Raw genomic sequence first — 15,474 nt, 5'->3', positions numbered from 1 at the left:
ATTAAATATCTGAACTTTCCCTTGGTTCCCTGCTGGGGCGTGACTATAAAATTGTGATCTGATAACCACAATAAAGAATAAAAGCGTTTTTGGTCATTTTAGGTATCGTTAAGCCTTTGAAGTAAAATTAAAATTGCAGAAATGTCGATAGTTTATCGATATGACTTTATCGACATGGCTACAGCAACGTGGGCCTCATTGTTAATCGTACACTAAACAAAAGTGGCAACAGTGACAGCTCGCTGAGACACCGTCTCTATATATTATTAAGTCTATGGAATATCCTTTACATAATGTTAAAAAATGATTAACCAGATATATCAAAAAATAAGAAAAGTATATCAAGTTGGAAAAAAAGTGTAGGTCTCACAGTGTTTTATAGAAGCCAAAAAAGTGACATCCTCATTTTATTGCAAATTACTGAAGTTTAGATCATTACAAATGCGAGACTAAAATTCCCGCGTGTCCAATTTGCGTAGTTTTTGTGTAATAATTTTTTGAAAATCGTGTTTTAGGCACCCGGATATAACGGAAAACTTAAAAAAAATTGCAAATCGTTTTATGAACTTTCCGTTGTTTAGTATTATTGGATAAACCGTTTGAAGACGCAAATTTAGAGGCAATTGTGACATCTCTAGGTATATTGGTTACAAAGATATTAATGAATTTATTGTTTTTGGTTTTTATTTTTTTTCTTCCATGTTCCGCCGTAGTAGGAGCCCATATTTGTATGACAGCTTCATTTATACGTCTTCTATCTACACTATTTTTTACAAGACCTAATTCCGTGGAAGATTGAATTTAAAGCCAATTAAAATTTTCGGTCAGGGCTGCCACTACCAATATCCGGGTTCAGCCGGATATAATATTAACGCTGTATACACAGTATAGCACTTTTATGGGTGGTAAAAACAAACTTTAATATGTTATTAAAAACCTACACATATGAAATAATAAGTTTTTTTAAGATTTAGTAATTTATTAGCTATAGATAACTTACAAATTCTTACTCTTTATAATTAGGGTAGATAATATTTACATTTTGGTCGTTAGCTGTATGACAGTCAACTACAAAGAGACGTATACACTTTTGGACCTCATTACCATGCAGTAAGGTGAAACACTGCTGTATATATCTGTTTTTAGTCGGGTCATCATTTTCTACTTCGAGGCTCTCTGCCCCATCTTGCACCTCGTAATAACTGTCGTCTGGACAGAACTCGGATGTTGGTGTTGGGGTTTCCTCCTGAGATTCCTGTGCCTGTGGTGATTGCGGTGCTTTCAATAAAGCTACTGCGGCAGATGGTAGGGGACGTTTTTTAATATATTTTATTCTCTGTGACATCTGTTGTTCGGAAATTACTGTATCTGATGAGACTAGTGCTCTGTGAAACAAATCAGACATTGTTTTTATCCTATCCGATTTCCGAGTATGGTGTTCTCGATCGTGACGCCAATATTTGTTCCGTGACTCTGCTGCTTGCTCGGAAAGCATACCAACTGGAACAGACGAGTTTCGAATGATTGCAGCGCCATGGGCCAAAATTTTATGTATGGTGACTGTCATAGGACACCATTTGTAAGTATTGACATATTTTTGGACTAGTTCTTTACAAAAATTTCCAAACTTCTCTGCGTCTATTGGAAGACCACTCGACAATACAACTAGAACTGTGTGGGGATCGTCCAGAAGCCACTTCTCTAAGCCAAGGATGTTTGCAAATGCTTCACGATGTTTGTCAGACAAAACTGTTCTCGCGGTATTGCCGTCATTAGTAATGCCACTATTGAAACGTACTGCCCTAAATTTAAATTCCAATTATTAAATGTTTAAAAATTAAATTAAATAAAGTTAGGGTCAAGTACGCGTTGGAGTTGCACATTGAGGACCCGTGTCATCGTACACTGTATGACATGGTAAAAAATTTTTAGACCCTTCGTGTGCGAACCCGACTCTCACTTGCCTGATAGGTACTTACTAAATCAGTTCTCGACGCAGTACGATCACATTTTCTTCCATATGAAGTCGAAACCAGACATCCCCAAGAAAATGGCGTATAAATAAAAATACCGAAGTGCCAACCCTAGCGGCCGGATAACCCGGATATAGTGTTTCGATGATTACTTGAATGTTTCACGGAATTAGGTCTTGTAAAAAATAGGGTGGATAGAAGACATATAAATGAAGCTGTCATACAAATATGGGCTCCTACTACGGCGGAATATGGAAGAAAAAAAATGAAAACCAAAAACATTAAATTCATTAATATCTTTATAACCAATATACCTAGAGAAGTCACAATTGCCACTAAATTTGCGTCTTTGAATGGTTTATCCAATAGCACTAAACAACGGAAAGTTTACAAAATAATTTGCAAATTATTAACGTTTTTCGTAAAATCCGGGGGCCTAAAACACGATCTTCAAAAATTTATTACACAAAAACTATGCAAATGACTAAAATGAAATGAAAAAGACTACTAACTAAACTCGTGTCGGTTTAAAACACTCCCTATAACCACCCACATTTGTATCTAGTTGACACGTTAGACGACTTGCCCGAATTGAATACATTTGTTTTCTACTATGTTGCTATTATTTTTTGACAGGCGCTTACGCGTATATTCAAAAAATGAAATGTATGAAATTACATTTATGAGACCATTTTTTAAATAAAAAAACGATTTCTTCGGAGGTACGTAACAGGTACATTCATCTGATATTTAAATTATATCTCAAAATAACAGATATGATCGGATCCAGGCGTGGTCCGGCTGCAGATTTTACTCCCCAGCCGGACCCCTTTTAAACGCATATATCTGCCAAACTACAGAGGTACGTTCAATTTCCGACGAGGTACATGAAGTACATTAGAGGTACATTTCGCCATTAAAAACTGAGCGCAATCGGACGAGGTGGTCCGGCTGTGGAGGATCACACAAATATATGGCCATATATGGCACAGGATAGGCAGTACAAAGGCGAACTATATATATTCTATTTTGATCTTCTGTTTCTAGTATTTGTTGTTAGCGGCAACAGAAATACATCACTGTGAAAATTTTAGCTGCGCAGCTATCACGGTTCATGAGAGCATGGTGACAGACAGACAGACGGACAGCGGAATCTTAGTAATAGCCGTATTAGCGTCCCGTTTTTCTTTTTACCCTTTGGGTATGGAACCCTAATAGATATCAGTAGGTACCTAATTGTAATACTCGCAAAAGTAAACTTAATTTTCTTTGGATTGAAACATTTATTTTATTTAAAATATATGTACATTTACGCCAATGACTGAAAATGATGAATCTAACGAGACAAAAATAGTAAGTAGTCGATAACCTCTTTCATATAATACCTCAGTGCTTTCATAGTAGGTATCTACCATAGAGAAATAAAAGTTAAGAAAGAGTGGTAACTGGTAACTCGATACATCAGTTTCCTTACTAAAACAAGTTATTCCGTAATCGACACCTAATGTCAAGCAGTGGAATTATCAGTACCGCTACTGGTTAGGGAGGCGAATAGGGGAATTTTCGGCAATACTCGAGCGTGGCAGTTTAAGATATGAGAGATACCTTAGACCTAATAGAACAACCTTGTAAAGTATTTAGCTCTATATGTAGTGACGCGCGCCTAGGATAGACGATCAGATTAGTAAAAAAAAATGGATAGTCTGAAATACTCGAGCGCGTCAGATTAAGATTTTGGTGGTTGATTTTAGTGTTTAAAGACTAAATTTAACTAATCTGACGATAAGTCCTTGACGCCGCCGAGTTATAGGGTCGCGAACTTGTAAAAAAAAAACGTTAATCCGGCATTCTCGAGCGCGATTTTTTTATTTTTTATTTTGAAGAATATAATCTAAAACTTACTAAAAATACAAAATCTGCCGGTTTCCGCATGACCGGAAGTGTGGAGGAGCCATTTCGTCTTCCTAAGAACGCGTTGCGGCATATAAGTCGCGAACGATACATTTTACAAAAAAAAAAGTTTAAATAAACAAAAAAGGTAATTTTATTTTACACAAAAGAGGTCTGTTTACATTTTTGTCCAAAGTTAAAACTTTTTGACTTGAAGTATCATAAAATCGGTCAGATTAAGAGAACCCACCAACATTTTTGTCAGATTAAAAAAATATGCTTTCAGGATACCGAGATAAACCTCCCCTATGAAAATCTGACGCGCTCGAGTATTTCAAAAAAACTTTTCTTTTTTGCATTTTCAAAAATTCATCGTAACTTATCGTCACGCCGAAATCGTCAGTTTTTTTAAAGGAAGCTTCCTTGGGGCCTACTTAACACCCCTTCCGAAAATCTGACGCGCTCGAGTAAATTTTTTTTTTTTGCATTTTTGACTACTTTATATGCCTACCCCCACCACGCAAACCGGCAGATTAGTATACCGTTGTTATCAGAGGCACTCGGGGCATATGTAGTATGAATATCTGACGCGCTCGAGAATGCCCAAGTAACTGTTTTTTTTAACATTTTTGAAAAACCGTACACGCCAAACCCACCGCTAAAATGGTTTTTGCCATACGAGCTTTTCTTTTCGAAATTATTTTATCTTTCGATTTTGATAGGTCTCGACGGCGCCGTTGAATTACGCCATTTAGCTACCTCGCCTCCCTAACTATACTTGACACGCCCCAATTTCACCACGGCTACAATTGTCAGTGACATATGTCGAGCTACAATTGTCAAGCGACAGGTGACATATTACAATTTTATGAAATATTTTCTATAGAAATGCTTACATACGTGACAGGCATTTTGCTACAATTGTATGTATTACAATTATGTTGTGAAACAAGAATTATTATTTTTAGTCGACATATTTGTAGAATTGTCAGAGAATCTTGACATGTGATTGAAGGTGTGTCGGATTTGCGTGACAATTGTAGTATTTCGTGGTTGATTCACGCGTAGTTCAAAATGGCTCTCCATGCGAGTAGTAGTGACGCTAGTGATAGTAACAGTGATCTTGATGAATTCGCACATATTAGAAGATTTAAAGAAAGAATTAATTTTTCTTTTGATATTACGGATTTTTCATTTAAGGAAAAATTCCGTCTTAGTAAAGTCAGTGTAGAATATTTAATAAATAGAATTGGTGCACGTATTGAACATCCAACGCCAAGAAACAAAGCTTTGACGCCTTGCCAACAAATTCTTTGTACACTGCATTGGATGGGATCGGGCTCTCAATATCACGTAAGCGGAGATAATCATGGAGTATCTAAGGCTACCATTCATCGGTGTATCAAACGAGTTACGACTGCAATTGTCAACGAAATGTTTGGGATTGAAGTACGCTGGCCGGAGAATTCCGACGCTATCCCGCATTTATTTAGGGAATTAGCAAATATTCCAAGAATTGGTGGAGTCGTTGATGGATCATTAATACCCATTGATTCACCTCAGCAACATGAGTACATGTACGTTGACCGCAAAGGTGGGCATTCGATTAATACAATGGTTGTTTGTGGGCCAAATTTAGAGTTTTTTTACGCCAGTGCGAGATGGCCGGGATCCGTTCATGATGCAAGAGTGCTACGTAATTCAACTTTGGCTCAGCAGTGGGAGAATGGTTGGAGGCCGTTCCCAAATGCAATTTTGTTAGGAGACAGTGCATATGCCATGAAAAAATGGCTCATTACGCTAAACATCCCAGTTGAAATACCAATAACAGAAGCAGTAATGCGATTTCTACGAGCTTTTAAAAGTACACGAAGATTAGTTGAAAACGCTTTAGGAGTATTAAAAGAAAAATTCCCCTGTCTCAATCATCTCCGTGTTCAACCTCTGAAAGCATGCCATATATTTTTAGCGTGTGTCACCCTTCACAACTTAGAAAAACGCCTTGGAGTGCAGTATTATATTCCGTATTACAAATATTACAATCCGGTTGATAACGGTGACAATGAGAGAGATAATGAAGATAACGGTTACGACGGAAATCATGCAATTGACCCTGAGGCGATTGAAGTGTTAAGGGAATTAATACAAATCTATACTTAAGGAAATATTTAATGGACATATTATAAAAATAAATACAAAATACAAACTCGTTTATTTCATTACCTTTAGACTACCTACATTAGTATGTTACAATTTATTTAAGTACATGTTATGAAAAAGGTACGGATAGGTACAGCTTGCTGAATTTAAACCCGCTATTTAATATTATAATCAATATATATTATTATCAGTGTAATTGTGTACTTTGTGATTAAAACATAGTAAGAAATAAGTATGCTACTAAAAGGGCTCGCCACCATACATAGCCAATAACTAGGTACAAAATAAGTTTGGAAAAAAAAAAGAAGTGATTACTTTATAAGAAATTATATAATTTTAAGTTGTATTTGATCTAGTAAGTTGAACGTTTTCTTCTTCTATGTCGACTAATTGAACAATATCTTATTGTACACAATTTTGATCGTGGTAAGGTGCTGTATAAGAAGAATGCGTTATGTTCAATTCTTTTTCTAATTTAAATAATTCTAAATCTAATTTATACTTTTCTCTCTTATAAAGTTCAGTTTTCTCTTTAAGAAACAATATTTCAGCCTCTAATTTTTCCTTTTTTAAACGTATAACGGATTTATACTGCACATTAGTTGAATTCGTTTTATTTTGGGAATTTTGAGGAATAGGTTGACTTGTTTCTTGTACTTGAATAGTCTCAGCCGCCTGAGTTCCTGAGGATTCTGGAACTGTCAAACCCTCTACGACTGGAGTGTTCTTCCCTATTATATTCAGAATAATGTCATCAGTTTCATCAAATTGCCATTTTTTGCCTCCCGCAGATCCTGTTTGGTCACGATTATCCCTTTTTTCCTAAAAAAAACAAATAATTATTACGATTATTGAAAGCTAAAATTTCCTTATGTTGAGTGTTTTTAAATGAACGACCTACAGTCAATCAATTGTAACCCTAGACCACTGTAGAAACTTTTTATAGTAAACGTCAAAGTTACTTCTATGGCTAATACATAGTTAAATAACAGGGTGTCAATAAGACAAGAGTTCTAAAGTGGCCTTGGGTTCCAATTGGTTGACTGTACTTACGTTTTTACATTGAATTCCAAATTAAAATAATGTAAATAAAATAATAAAATTCATTTATTTCAGACAAATTGATCCATATTATCGTAACTAATTAATAATTCAAACTTGTTAAATACTTACTATAGTCCTCTTTCTCCAATTTTGCCAAGTTGTATCTCTTAGATATTTCCAATCTTTGTCGTACACACCCATTTCATTCAAACGTTGAGCTATTTCCTTCCATTTATTAACTTTCATTTCGAATGTTAATTTGTTATCAAATTTACCAAATAACACGGATTTACTGTCGGAAATCAATTTTAAGATAGTCATCTTTCTTGCAGTATCCATATTGCACCAATATTTATGAAATAAAAATACTAACATACGCACACAAGAAATGCTAGTTTCACGAAGAAAATTACTTAATGGCGGGAATGGACTTAATAGTTTTAAATTGGTTTTATGAAAAAGAGAGCAAAGGCATTTATTTACATTCAGCCAATAAAAAGTATCCCTTCTATACGGAAGCCGCGGTTTGGACGCGGTTTACGTGGTGTGTTACCTACTGAAATATTTGTGAATGAAATATTTTTTACAATGCATGTTCTCGAAAACAGCGTTTTCTATGGACTCAAATCGTGCGGAAAGAAGCACTTTTCTGCACGATTGTGCACCTGTGCATTTTACTTTTCAGTTTTTTTTTTATGTTTAACCCCAATATCAGCCCAACACAAAGAGTATTTACTACGTGAGAATAGTTTAACTTAAAAGTAAAAAAGAGAATTTTCACTCATATTTAAGATATTTCAAAATTAATATAATTCCTTGTGTTATTACTGTTATTCGTTAAATTTTATAAATATGTAATATTATTTTAAAAACAATTTTTAATATGCTTGGGAGAACGTAAATATTGCCTTAGCCTGCACAGTGCGAAAAAAAAAACATGGCCGAGTATTACACATGCGCAGTACGTATCTACACGTAATGAGGCTTCTTAGACGGGCCATATTTTCACTGCATTATGTCAATTATGTGGTCGGCAACTGTTTGAGTCCCTTTCTTACTCAAATGTTAGAGAAAGATGCAAATAGTTGCCGGCCACATATTGCAGTGAAAATATTGCCCGTCTAGAAGCATCATTAAGCGTGGCGCGTGCATGTGTTTAAGAAAAAAATACCCGCCATTAAGAAATTTTTAATCAGTGTTTTATTTGTAATAAAATTAAGTATCGAGTTCAAGTTTAGTGATGTTAGCCCTCTACTCGCGTGAAAGCTGGATCGATTTCGAAAAATGTCATTCTTGCGTATATTAACAAACTACTCGTAATCATAATAAAGTGTAAATGACATCATTTTAAAAACTATTCAAGGTTAATCCTGTTTCTATAATGACAAAATGATGTTTTTGACCAAACAAGTCATAAGTTCTAATAGCGAACTATATTATATGGAAGTTTGCAAATGAGGCGCCAGATTATAAGTACGGTAACGAAGGTAACGTAAATTACCCTTAATTTTATCTACATGGCGGGCAATTGTTAGTGGTCATACGATATGAGTTACGAGTTTTGTGTTTTTGTTTTTAGGTTGTATTGATTTTCGAAAAAACGAGAGCTTTATGAAGAGAAGAACTTGCAAGCATAAGTATAACTGTAAATATCAGAGTGAAAATGACGGAGAGATTAAGATAATTGTAATTTAATTTTAAAAATTAAAGTATTTTGTCGTAGTACCTATTTTTTTTTATTTACTCGAACGATGCATAGTAAAATCTTGTATGTTACACGCGCGGAAAGATGATTTCCGCCTCGTGTCGTATTATACACTCGCTCACTTCGTTCGCTCGTGAATAACATGCCACTCATCGGAAATCACCTACTTTCCGCACTTGTTACATAAATAGCTATTATATAGGACACAATATAGGTATGAAAAAAAAACTTATTCATGTTTGAGTTAAACAATTCAATAGATAAATTAGCGAGAGCGTGGAATGGCAAATATATGTAGTGGCGTTACCGTTAGCATGAAAATAAATAAGGTATTTGAAATAAAAACAAGCACTCAATATTCAGAATTTGACACTGACATTGTTTTCTCATATTTACACCAATGAAAAACAAACCTCTTTTTATGCTTATAGTACGAGAAAACGGAAAATTAAAATTTAGAACGCCTATACAGTTAGATTACCACTACATATGCCAGTCCAAGCTCTCGCTAATTTATTTATAGTATTTGATACGTTTTTCCCTATATGTTTTGACGTGACAATTGTATTCTACAATTGTCGCACCTGTCATCGTGGTGAAACCGATAACTCTACATATGTCATATTTTGATACAATTGTCGCACCTGTCACGGTGGTGAAATTGGGGCATGTCACAAGTGTCGCTACCGACGTTGACGAAAAATGTACCTACTACTAAAATGATTTACAATTAATATTAGAAGTAGAAGGAGTTGAAAATAGAGTTCCGGTTAATCGGGTTATAATATTAGCTGAACATTGTTGAGCATTAGAGCTTTCGTTCGTCGCGACATCTATTATCGACTAGCATTACTGATAAATTCCGTTACTTGACGCTAAATGTCGAATACGAAACAGTGAACGGAAATAAAAGTTCACTGCTACGAAATAACTCGCGTTTTGGCAGGCGTGGCTCACTACGCGATTTCATCGCTTTGCTACAGGTAGCTAAAAGCTCATCCGTTCGACCCCAATTTTGGGGTTTGCCATAAGCCGCGCGTGGCGCTGTCGCCACCTAGCGGCCATATCTGTGCTGATCGTGACAGACGAGTTTTGTTAGAGTGAGTCTTCTGTACCTAGTACTATTTTTAACCGACTTCCATTTCATAGAAGGAGGAGGTTCTGTATTCGGTTGTGGCTATTTTTTTTATTTTTTTTCTGTGGTTTTGGTAAGAAAACTGATGTATGGAGTTTTACCACTCTTTCTTTACTTAGGTACTTTTCTCTATGGTTAGGGGTCATCCATTAATTACATCACACGTTTAGGGGGTGGGAGGGGGTCAAGAAAATGTGACATATTGTGACATGGGGGAGGGGGGAGACATGAACTTTATGACGTCACTTTAACTTCATCAGTAACCGAAAATTTATTTAAATTATTTTATTCACTGTACATTTAAATAACACGTTTTTAAAACGATAATCGTTTTTATTCGTTTCATTTTCTTTCCTAAGCAGTTTTGGGTTATAAAATTACTAATATTTATATCGTCAAAATATTTTGATAAAATATTAATAATACTTAGGTACGATTTCGTAAAAAAAATGTGACGTCACACTAGGGGGGAGGGGTTTGCCAAATGTGACCAAGTGTGACAAGGATGGGGGAGGGGTCAAAAAACCTAGAAATTCGTGTGACGTAATTAATGGATAACCCCTTAGGTACTAATTACTTAGTTTTATTAAGCTGCTAAAGTCGAGCCGAGCACGAGCAGAGCACAAAATGGTGTAGTGTGGACCGACTACAAGCCTTGAACTTATAGGTTCCTACGAATTTGTGCTCGGCTAGTCCAGCGTAGACCGTAGACTCAAGCCTTGTTCGGACTAGGCTAGTATTTTAGTCTAGTGGCGAGTAATTTAGTAGCTAAACTATTCGCTACTGCCTAATGAACTCGACTAAATCGACAGGTTCGGACTTGTTTAGCCGGCGGCCGAGTGACGCTACGTCTTACGTAGGCGAACAACGCGCGAACGCGGCGCGGCGCGGCGCGGCGAAATCAATCCTTTGATGCCCATAGAAGTGTCCTACGTAAGCGATCTCGTTGCGAACGCGGTGCGGCGCGATTTGCACGCGAATGTCAGGCGGCGCGGCGCGGCGCGGCGCGGCGGCGGCCGCTTTCGCCGCGCCGCGCCGCGCCGCGTTCGCGCGTTGTTCGCCTACGTAAGACGTAGCGTGAGCACGGACGCGTGGTGGGTGGTGCTACTCGCTACTAAACTACTAAAAAAAATAGAATAAAATGGATTGACTCGACTAAATTACTTACTAATCCACTCGACTAATTTTTTGGTGTTCAGACACGTTTAGCTACTAAATTACTCGCCACTAGACTAAAATACTAGCCTAGTCCGAACAAGGCTTCAGGGCTATAACCGCGAAAATCGAAGTTCGCAAATTGCGGGGATTTTTCCCTGTCACTCTAATTACGCCTTCATTGGAATAAAAGAGAAAGATCCTCGCAATTTGCGAATTTCGGTTTTCGCGGTAGCCACTCAGCTTTACTGTGTACGGCATGGGCAGAGGCGGCCGCCTAGCGGTGGCGGCTACGGAGTTTTTGTGTGTTAACTTTCGCTACTAAAGAAAATGCGATGAAAATTTGAAACCTAACCGAACTTTCGGCCGAAACATATATTTTATGCCGAAACCGAAACTTCGGTCGAACACAATAGATATCTATAGAAAATTAAATTCTTTTCTTTCCGGCAAACTCTAGTGATTATTTACAGTTAGACCATAGTGTTACATTACTTATTCCTATTACAATTGTCATCTTTCTGTAGCCTCAAGTAGCTACTGGACTTTACTCAACTTGCAGTGGCCTATTTTATAAAGCTACAAGTTACAATTTACAAGCGGAAGTCTCGTTCTAACACATAGGGTTGGAAAGAGACTTCCGCTTGTAAATTGTAACTTGTAAATTTATAAAATAGGCCACAGGTTTTCACCTACATTGAAAATTAAAATACAGTAATGGTTAATGTACATGCAAAATAGTACTTACTGGTTTTATAGAAAGTTATTTTCATTACAACATTAAAACCTTATTCTAAACGACAAAATTCTTAAGTAATGTTTGCGAAAACATGTCCAAGTGTGAACCTGAGGCTATTTTACAAACATTTGTAACCTATACCACAAGCAGAAAGGTCATTCTAGCAAATTTATAGTCTGACAAAAAAGTCCGTACCATAATGCAAAAAACGGCAAAAAAAACGGTTATCCATCCAAGTACTGACCCCGCCCGCCGTTGCTTAACTTTGGTCAAAAATCACGTTTGTTGTATGGGAGCCCCACTTAAATCTTTATTTTATTCTATTTTTAATATTTGTTGTTATAGTGGCAACAGAAATACATCATCTGTGAAAATTTCAACTGTCTAGCTATCACGGTTCGTGAGATGCAGCCTGGTGACAGACGGACGGACGGACAGCGAAGTCTTAGTAATAGGGTCCCGTTTTACCCTTTGGGTACGGAACCCTAAAAAGTGGCAATTCTGTAGGTGGTCCCGTTTTCTTATATAGATTGATTTGAAAGGGACGACACTACACCACAGTATTGCCACTTTGTTATATATTAGTATATTTGCTACTCTTTTTTTGTCAGACTATAGAGTTGAAAACAGTTAGAATACAAATATTAAATTTATAAAACAGCCTCCTGGGGTTTGGCAACAAGATAAGTCATAGGATTTTCGTGCAGGTAAAATTTTTTACAGTAAAAATAGGTCTACATTACATAATTAAGGTAAAAGCTAGTCCATCCGAGAAGTTTACACGAAAATGCAGTAGCCTAATGCATGTGTTGTTTTCTATAAAAAGAAACTTAATATGAAAAGACACTTGATAAAGTAGGTTAGTTTTATGTATAAGGAAAAACATAATATATATTGTAAATATGGCATTTCATTTGGCCCATATACATTAGCCATGTTATGTATTAGAATACTATGATTATAAAATAAATGCAGTGTGTGTTTGGCCAAATATGACCAATAGTTTTACCATTATTAAATAACAGGTATACAAAAATGTACTTATTCAAAATGTGGTTGTTGTAAATGCATATTGGAATTACTTAGTTCTGTTTCTTATCATCAACTAATTGGTTATTAATATTATCTATTCTTTGTAACAAAGTAGGATGAGAATGGTACCATGCTGAGTATAGCTTATCATAGATTGGGTAGTCCAGATTGTCTTTACCAAGCTTTATGAGTGCGGACCTGAGTTCTCTGGGGTAATTCAAAGACACAGCAAAGTTGTCAGCCTCAAATTCGTGTTTTCTAGACAATGCTGTTAAGAAGAAGGATAAAATTGAATTGTATGGGGCAAGTATCATTTGTAAAACCACAATTAAACCAATAATGATAGGCTTTTGACCTGCTGGAAACCCAAGAGCAGTATACAACAACGAATACTTAAAAAGTGCACCAAAAGCAGAGAATAACAGCAACAAATTAAGTTCAGTCAAAGCTATGTTCTTTGTCAAATGGTTGCAACTCCAGTGTCCCAATTCATGAGCTAGAATTCCTAGAATTTCATTGTCTTTACATCCAGTCAAAGTTTTTTTCTCTTCATCATACTTTTCTAGCAATGTATCAAAGAGTACAATTCTTTTTGAACCAAAAAGGCCACCGAAATATGCATTGCTGTGTGCAGACCTTTTAGATCCCTCTACTATGTAAACTTGTGAGAGTGGGAACTTAAGCTTTGATGCTAGTTCCTCAATGCCTTTCCTAAGAGAACCCTCGGGCAGAGGCACAAACTTGTCAAACAGAGGAGCAATAACAGTGGGGTACAGCATCAAAAGTAATAAAGAAACCACAGTAGTAAACAACCAAAGATAAACAACAAACATATCTCCTCCTACCATGATAATATAAATCGCAATAGATACTAATGGAATGGTAATGATGAGACTCAGAACCAAAGATTTAAATTGGTCCTTAATAAAGAATCCTACTGTCTGCTTATTAAAACCATGCTTCTGCTCAAGTACAAATGTGCCATAAATCTTAAAGGGCAAATTTATAACATAGTTAAACAGTGTCACAATGGTCATAAAGACACAAGTCACAAATATTTCTCTGTCCGGTGATACATAGAGGGATTTTGAAATATTCTCCGATTCAAACCATGCTACAGCAATCCACCGTCGATAAAGTATTACGGATGTTAATACTATACTATAAAATTCCTTTACGATCTTGAACTGCGACTTGTCAATACCATACAGACGAGCTTTCTTGAACGATTCTTCATTTAACATCTCCTTCAAGTCCTCAGGAATAGTGTTGTTGGTTTTGTAGATTTTTAACTGCAAAATGGATTTAATAATTATTTTACGTAAACTGCAGTCATGATAATGTAAATGCAAAGAGAACAAATAGGTAATAGGTAATAGACTATTATTTACAAAATATAACCTAATACGTACCTGCCGCAATGACAAATACAACTCCCACAAATATTCTGCCCATGAAAATAGCAGTATTAAGTAAACAATACATTCCTCGTTGAGTCCCATGGTTGTGGGCTAATTATTGCAATATCAGCGTAATTTTAAGTGAATTATTGTAAATAATTATTTTGGATTTCCATGGGCTGGTTAGCAAAGTCTTTGACATCAATGACATCGCCTCAATGCCAAAATTGCCAAATGTCACAATCTGACAATCAACGTAGTGATTTTATCGTTTGTAGTAGTGATGCCGCAGTGCTATTAAAAACCGATAATGACTCCGAAAATATATCTATCTGAGTTCCGTAGTTCAAAATCAGATTGTAAAGCATGATAAGATCAAAGTGATTAAAGAATATAATACTCACTACTTCACAAGGGGAAGAATGATAATACAAAAAAATTGTCCCTTAAAAAAGTTCGTTTATACTATAACCAGCGACCTTGTAGTAAAGCAACGGAACTAACTTTGAATTTATATGGTCTTTGACATGGCCGTCTAGCATGAGTCGCTATCTTGAAGTCGCGTTAGATGTATGGAATCACCCACGAGAACGCAAGGTCCATTGATAAATGTCAATCAACGTAGTGGTTACCTATGTCATTTTTAGCGTTTCGTAGTCAACTAGAAACCGTTATAGTTTCGCCAGGTCTGTCTGTCTGTCCGAGGCTTTGCTTCGTGATCGTTAGTGCTAGAAAGCTGCAATTTGGCATGAATACATAAATCATGCATTGCGACAAAACGGTAAAATAAAATACACCAAAAAAATTTTTTAGGGTACTAAAAGTTTTTTTCGATATTTTTTTTATTTTGTCTCGAGAGTGTGGGGTATCGTTGGATAGGTATTTTAAAATAAATAAGGGACTCTTATAATATGCGCTCCGAAAGAACAAAAAATATGTGTCCCGCCCCCTCTAACTTTTGAACCACGGGTCCAAAAATTATGAAAAAATTGCGAAACAAGAGCTTAATAAATTATTTCAATGAAAACTATAGCAAACATGATCGGTCTTCTTAGTAAAAAGACGTAATATACAAAGCGCTGCAAAGGTACTCCTTTTGATACTAATAGCCCCCGTTTGGCCTATTTTGACAAAATGATAACTACACTGAGCATGGCCCGACATATTCTTGGCCTATTATTTATTTGGTATAGTGATGGGTTGTAGTTTGACACTAGTGCTTTTAAAATCCCGAGTGTTTT

The 15,474-nt window shown here is 36.1% G+C and overlaps 1 protein-coding gene across 1 annotated transcript; it reads right to left on the bottom strand.

Moving 5' to 3' along the window:
* Nucleotides 1-10,990: 10,990 nt before the first annotated feature.
* LOC134668429 (CAAX prenyl protease 1 homolog) lies at nt 10,991-14,440 on the bottom strand. The gene is made up of 2 exons (XM_063525910.1): nt 14,246-14,440; nt 10,991-14,125 (listed from the first exon to the last, which is right to left on the bottom strand). The coding sequence occupies exons 1-2, from the start codon at nt 14,333-14,335 to the stop codon at nt 12,884-12,886; spliced, it is 1,332 nt and encodes a 443-aa protein (XP_063381980.1). The 5' UTR covers nt 14,336-14,440; the 3' UTR covers nt 10,991-12,883.
* Nucleotides 14,441-15,474: the final 1,034 nt, after the last annotated feature.

This window comes from Cydia fagiglandana, chromosome 10, assembly GCF_963556715.1.
Source record: "Cydia fagiglandana chromosome 10, ilCydFagi1.1, whole genome shotgun sequence".
NCBI classification, from domain to species: domain Eukaryota; kingdom Metazoa; phylum Arthropoda; class Insecta; order Lepidoptera; family Tortricidae; genus Cydia; species Cydia fagiglandana.
The sequence above is the reverse complement of the archived record's forward strand: the minus strand, read 5'-3'. Positions and strand labels throughout refer to the sequence as shown.

What these genes read in the sequence shown, in the direction of transcription:
- LOC134668429 (XM_063525910.1), bottom strand. Translation starts at nt 14,335, where the DNA reads ATGGGACTCAACGAGGAATGTATTGTTTACTTAATACTGCTATTTTCA. An exon ending in TGTATTTGTCATTGCGGCAG is followed by an intron (nt 14,126 to 14,245) that starts GTACGTATTAGG and finishes TCCATTTTGCAG; the next exon opens with TTAAAAATCTACAAAACCAA.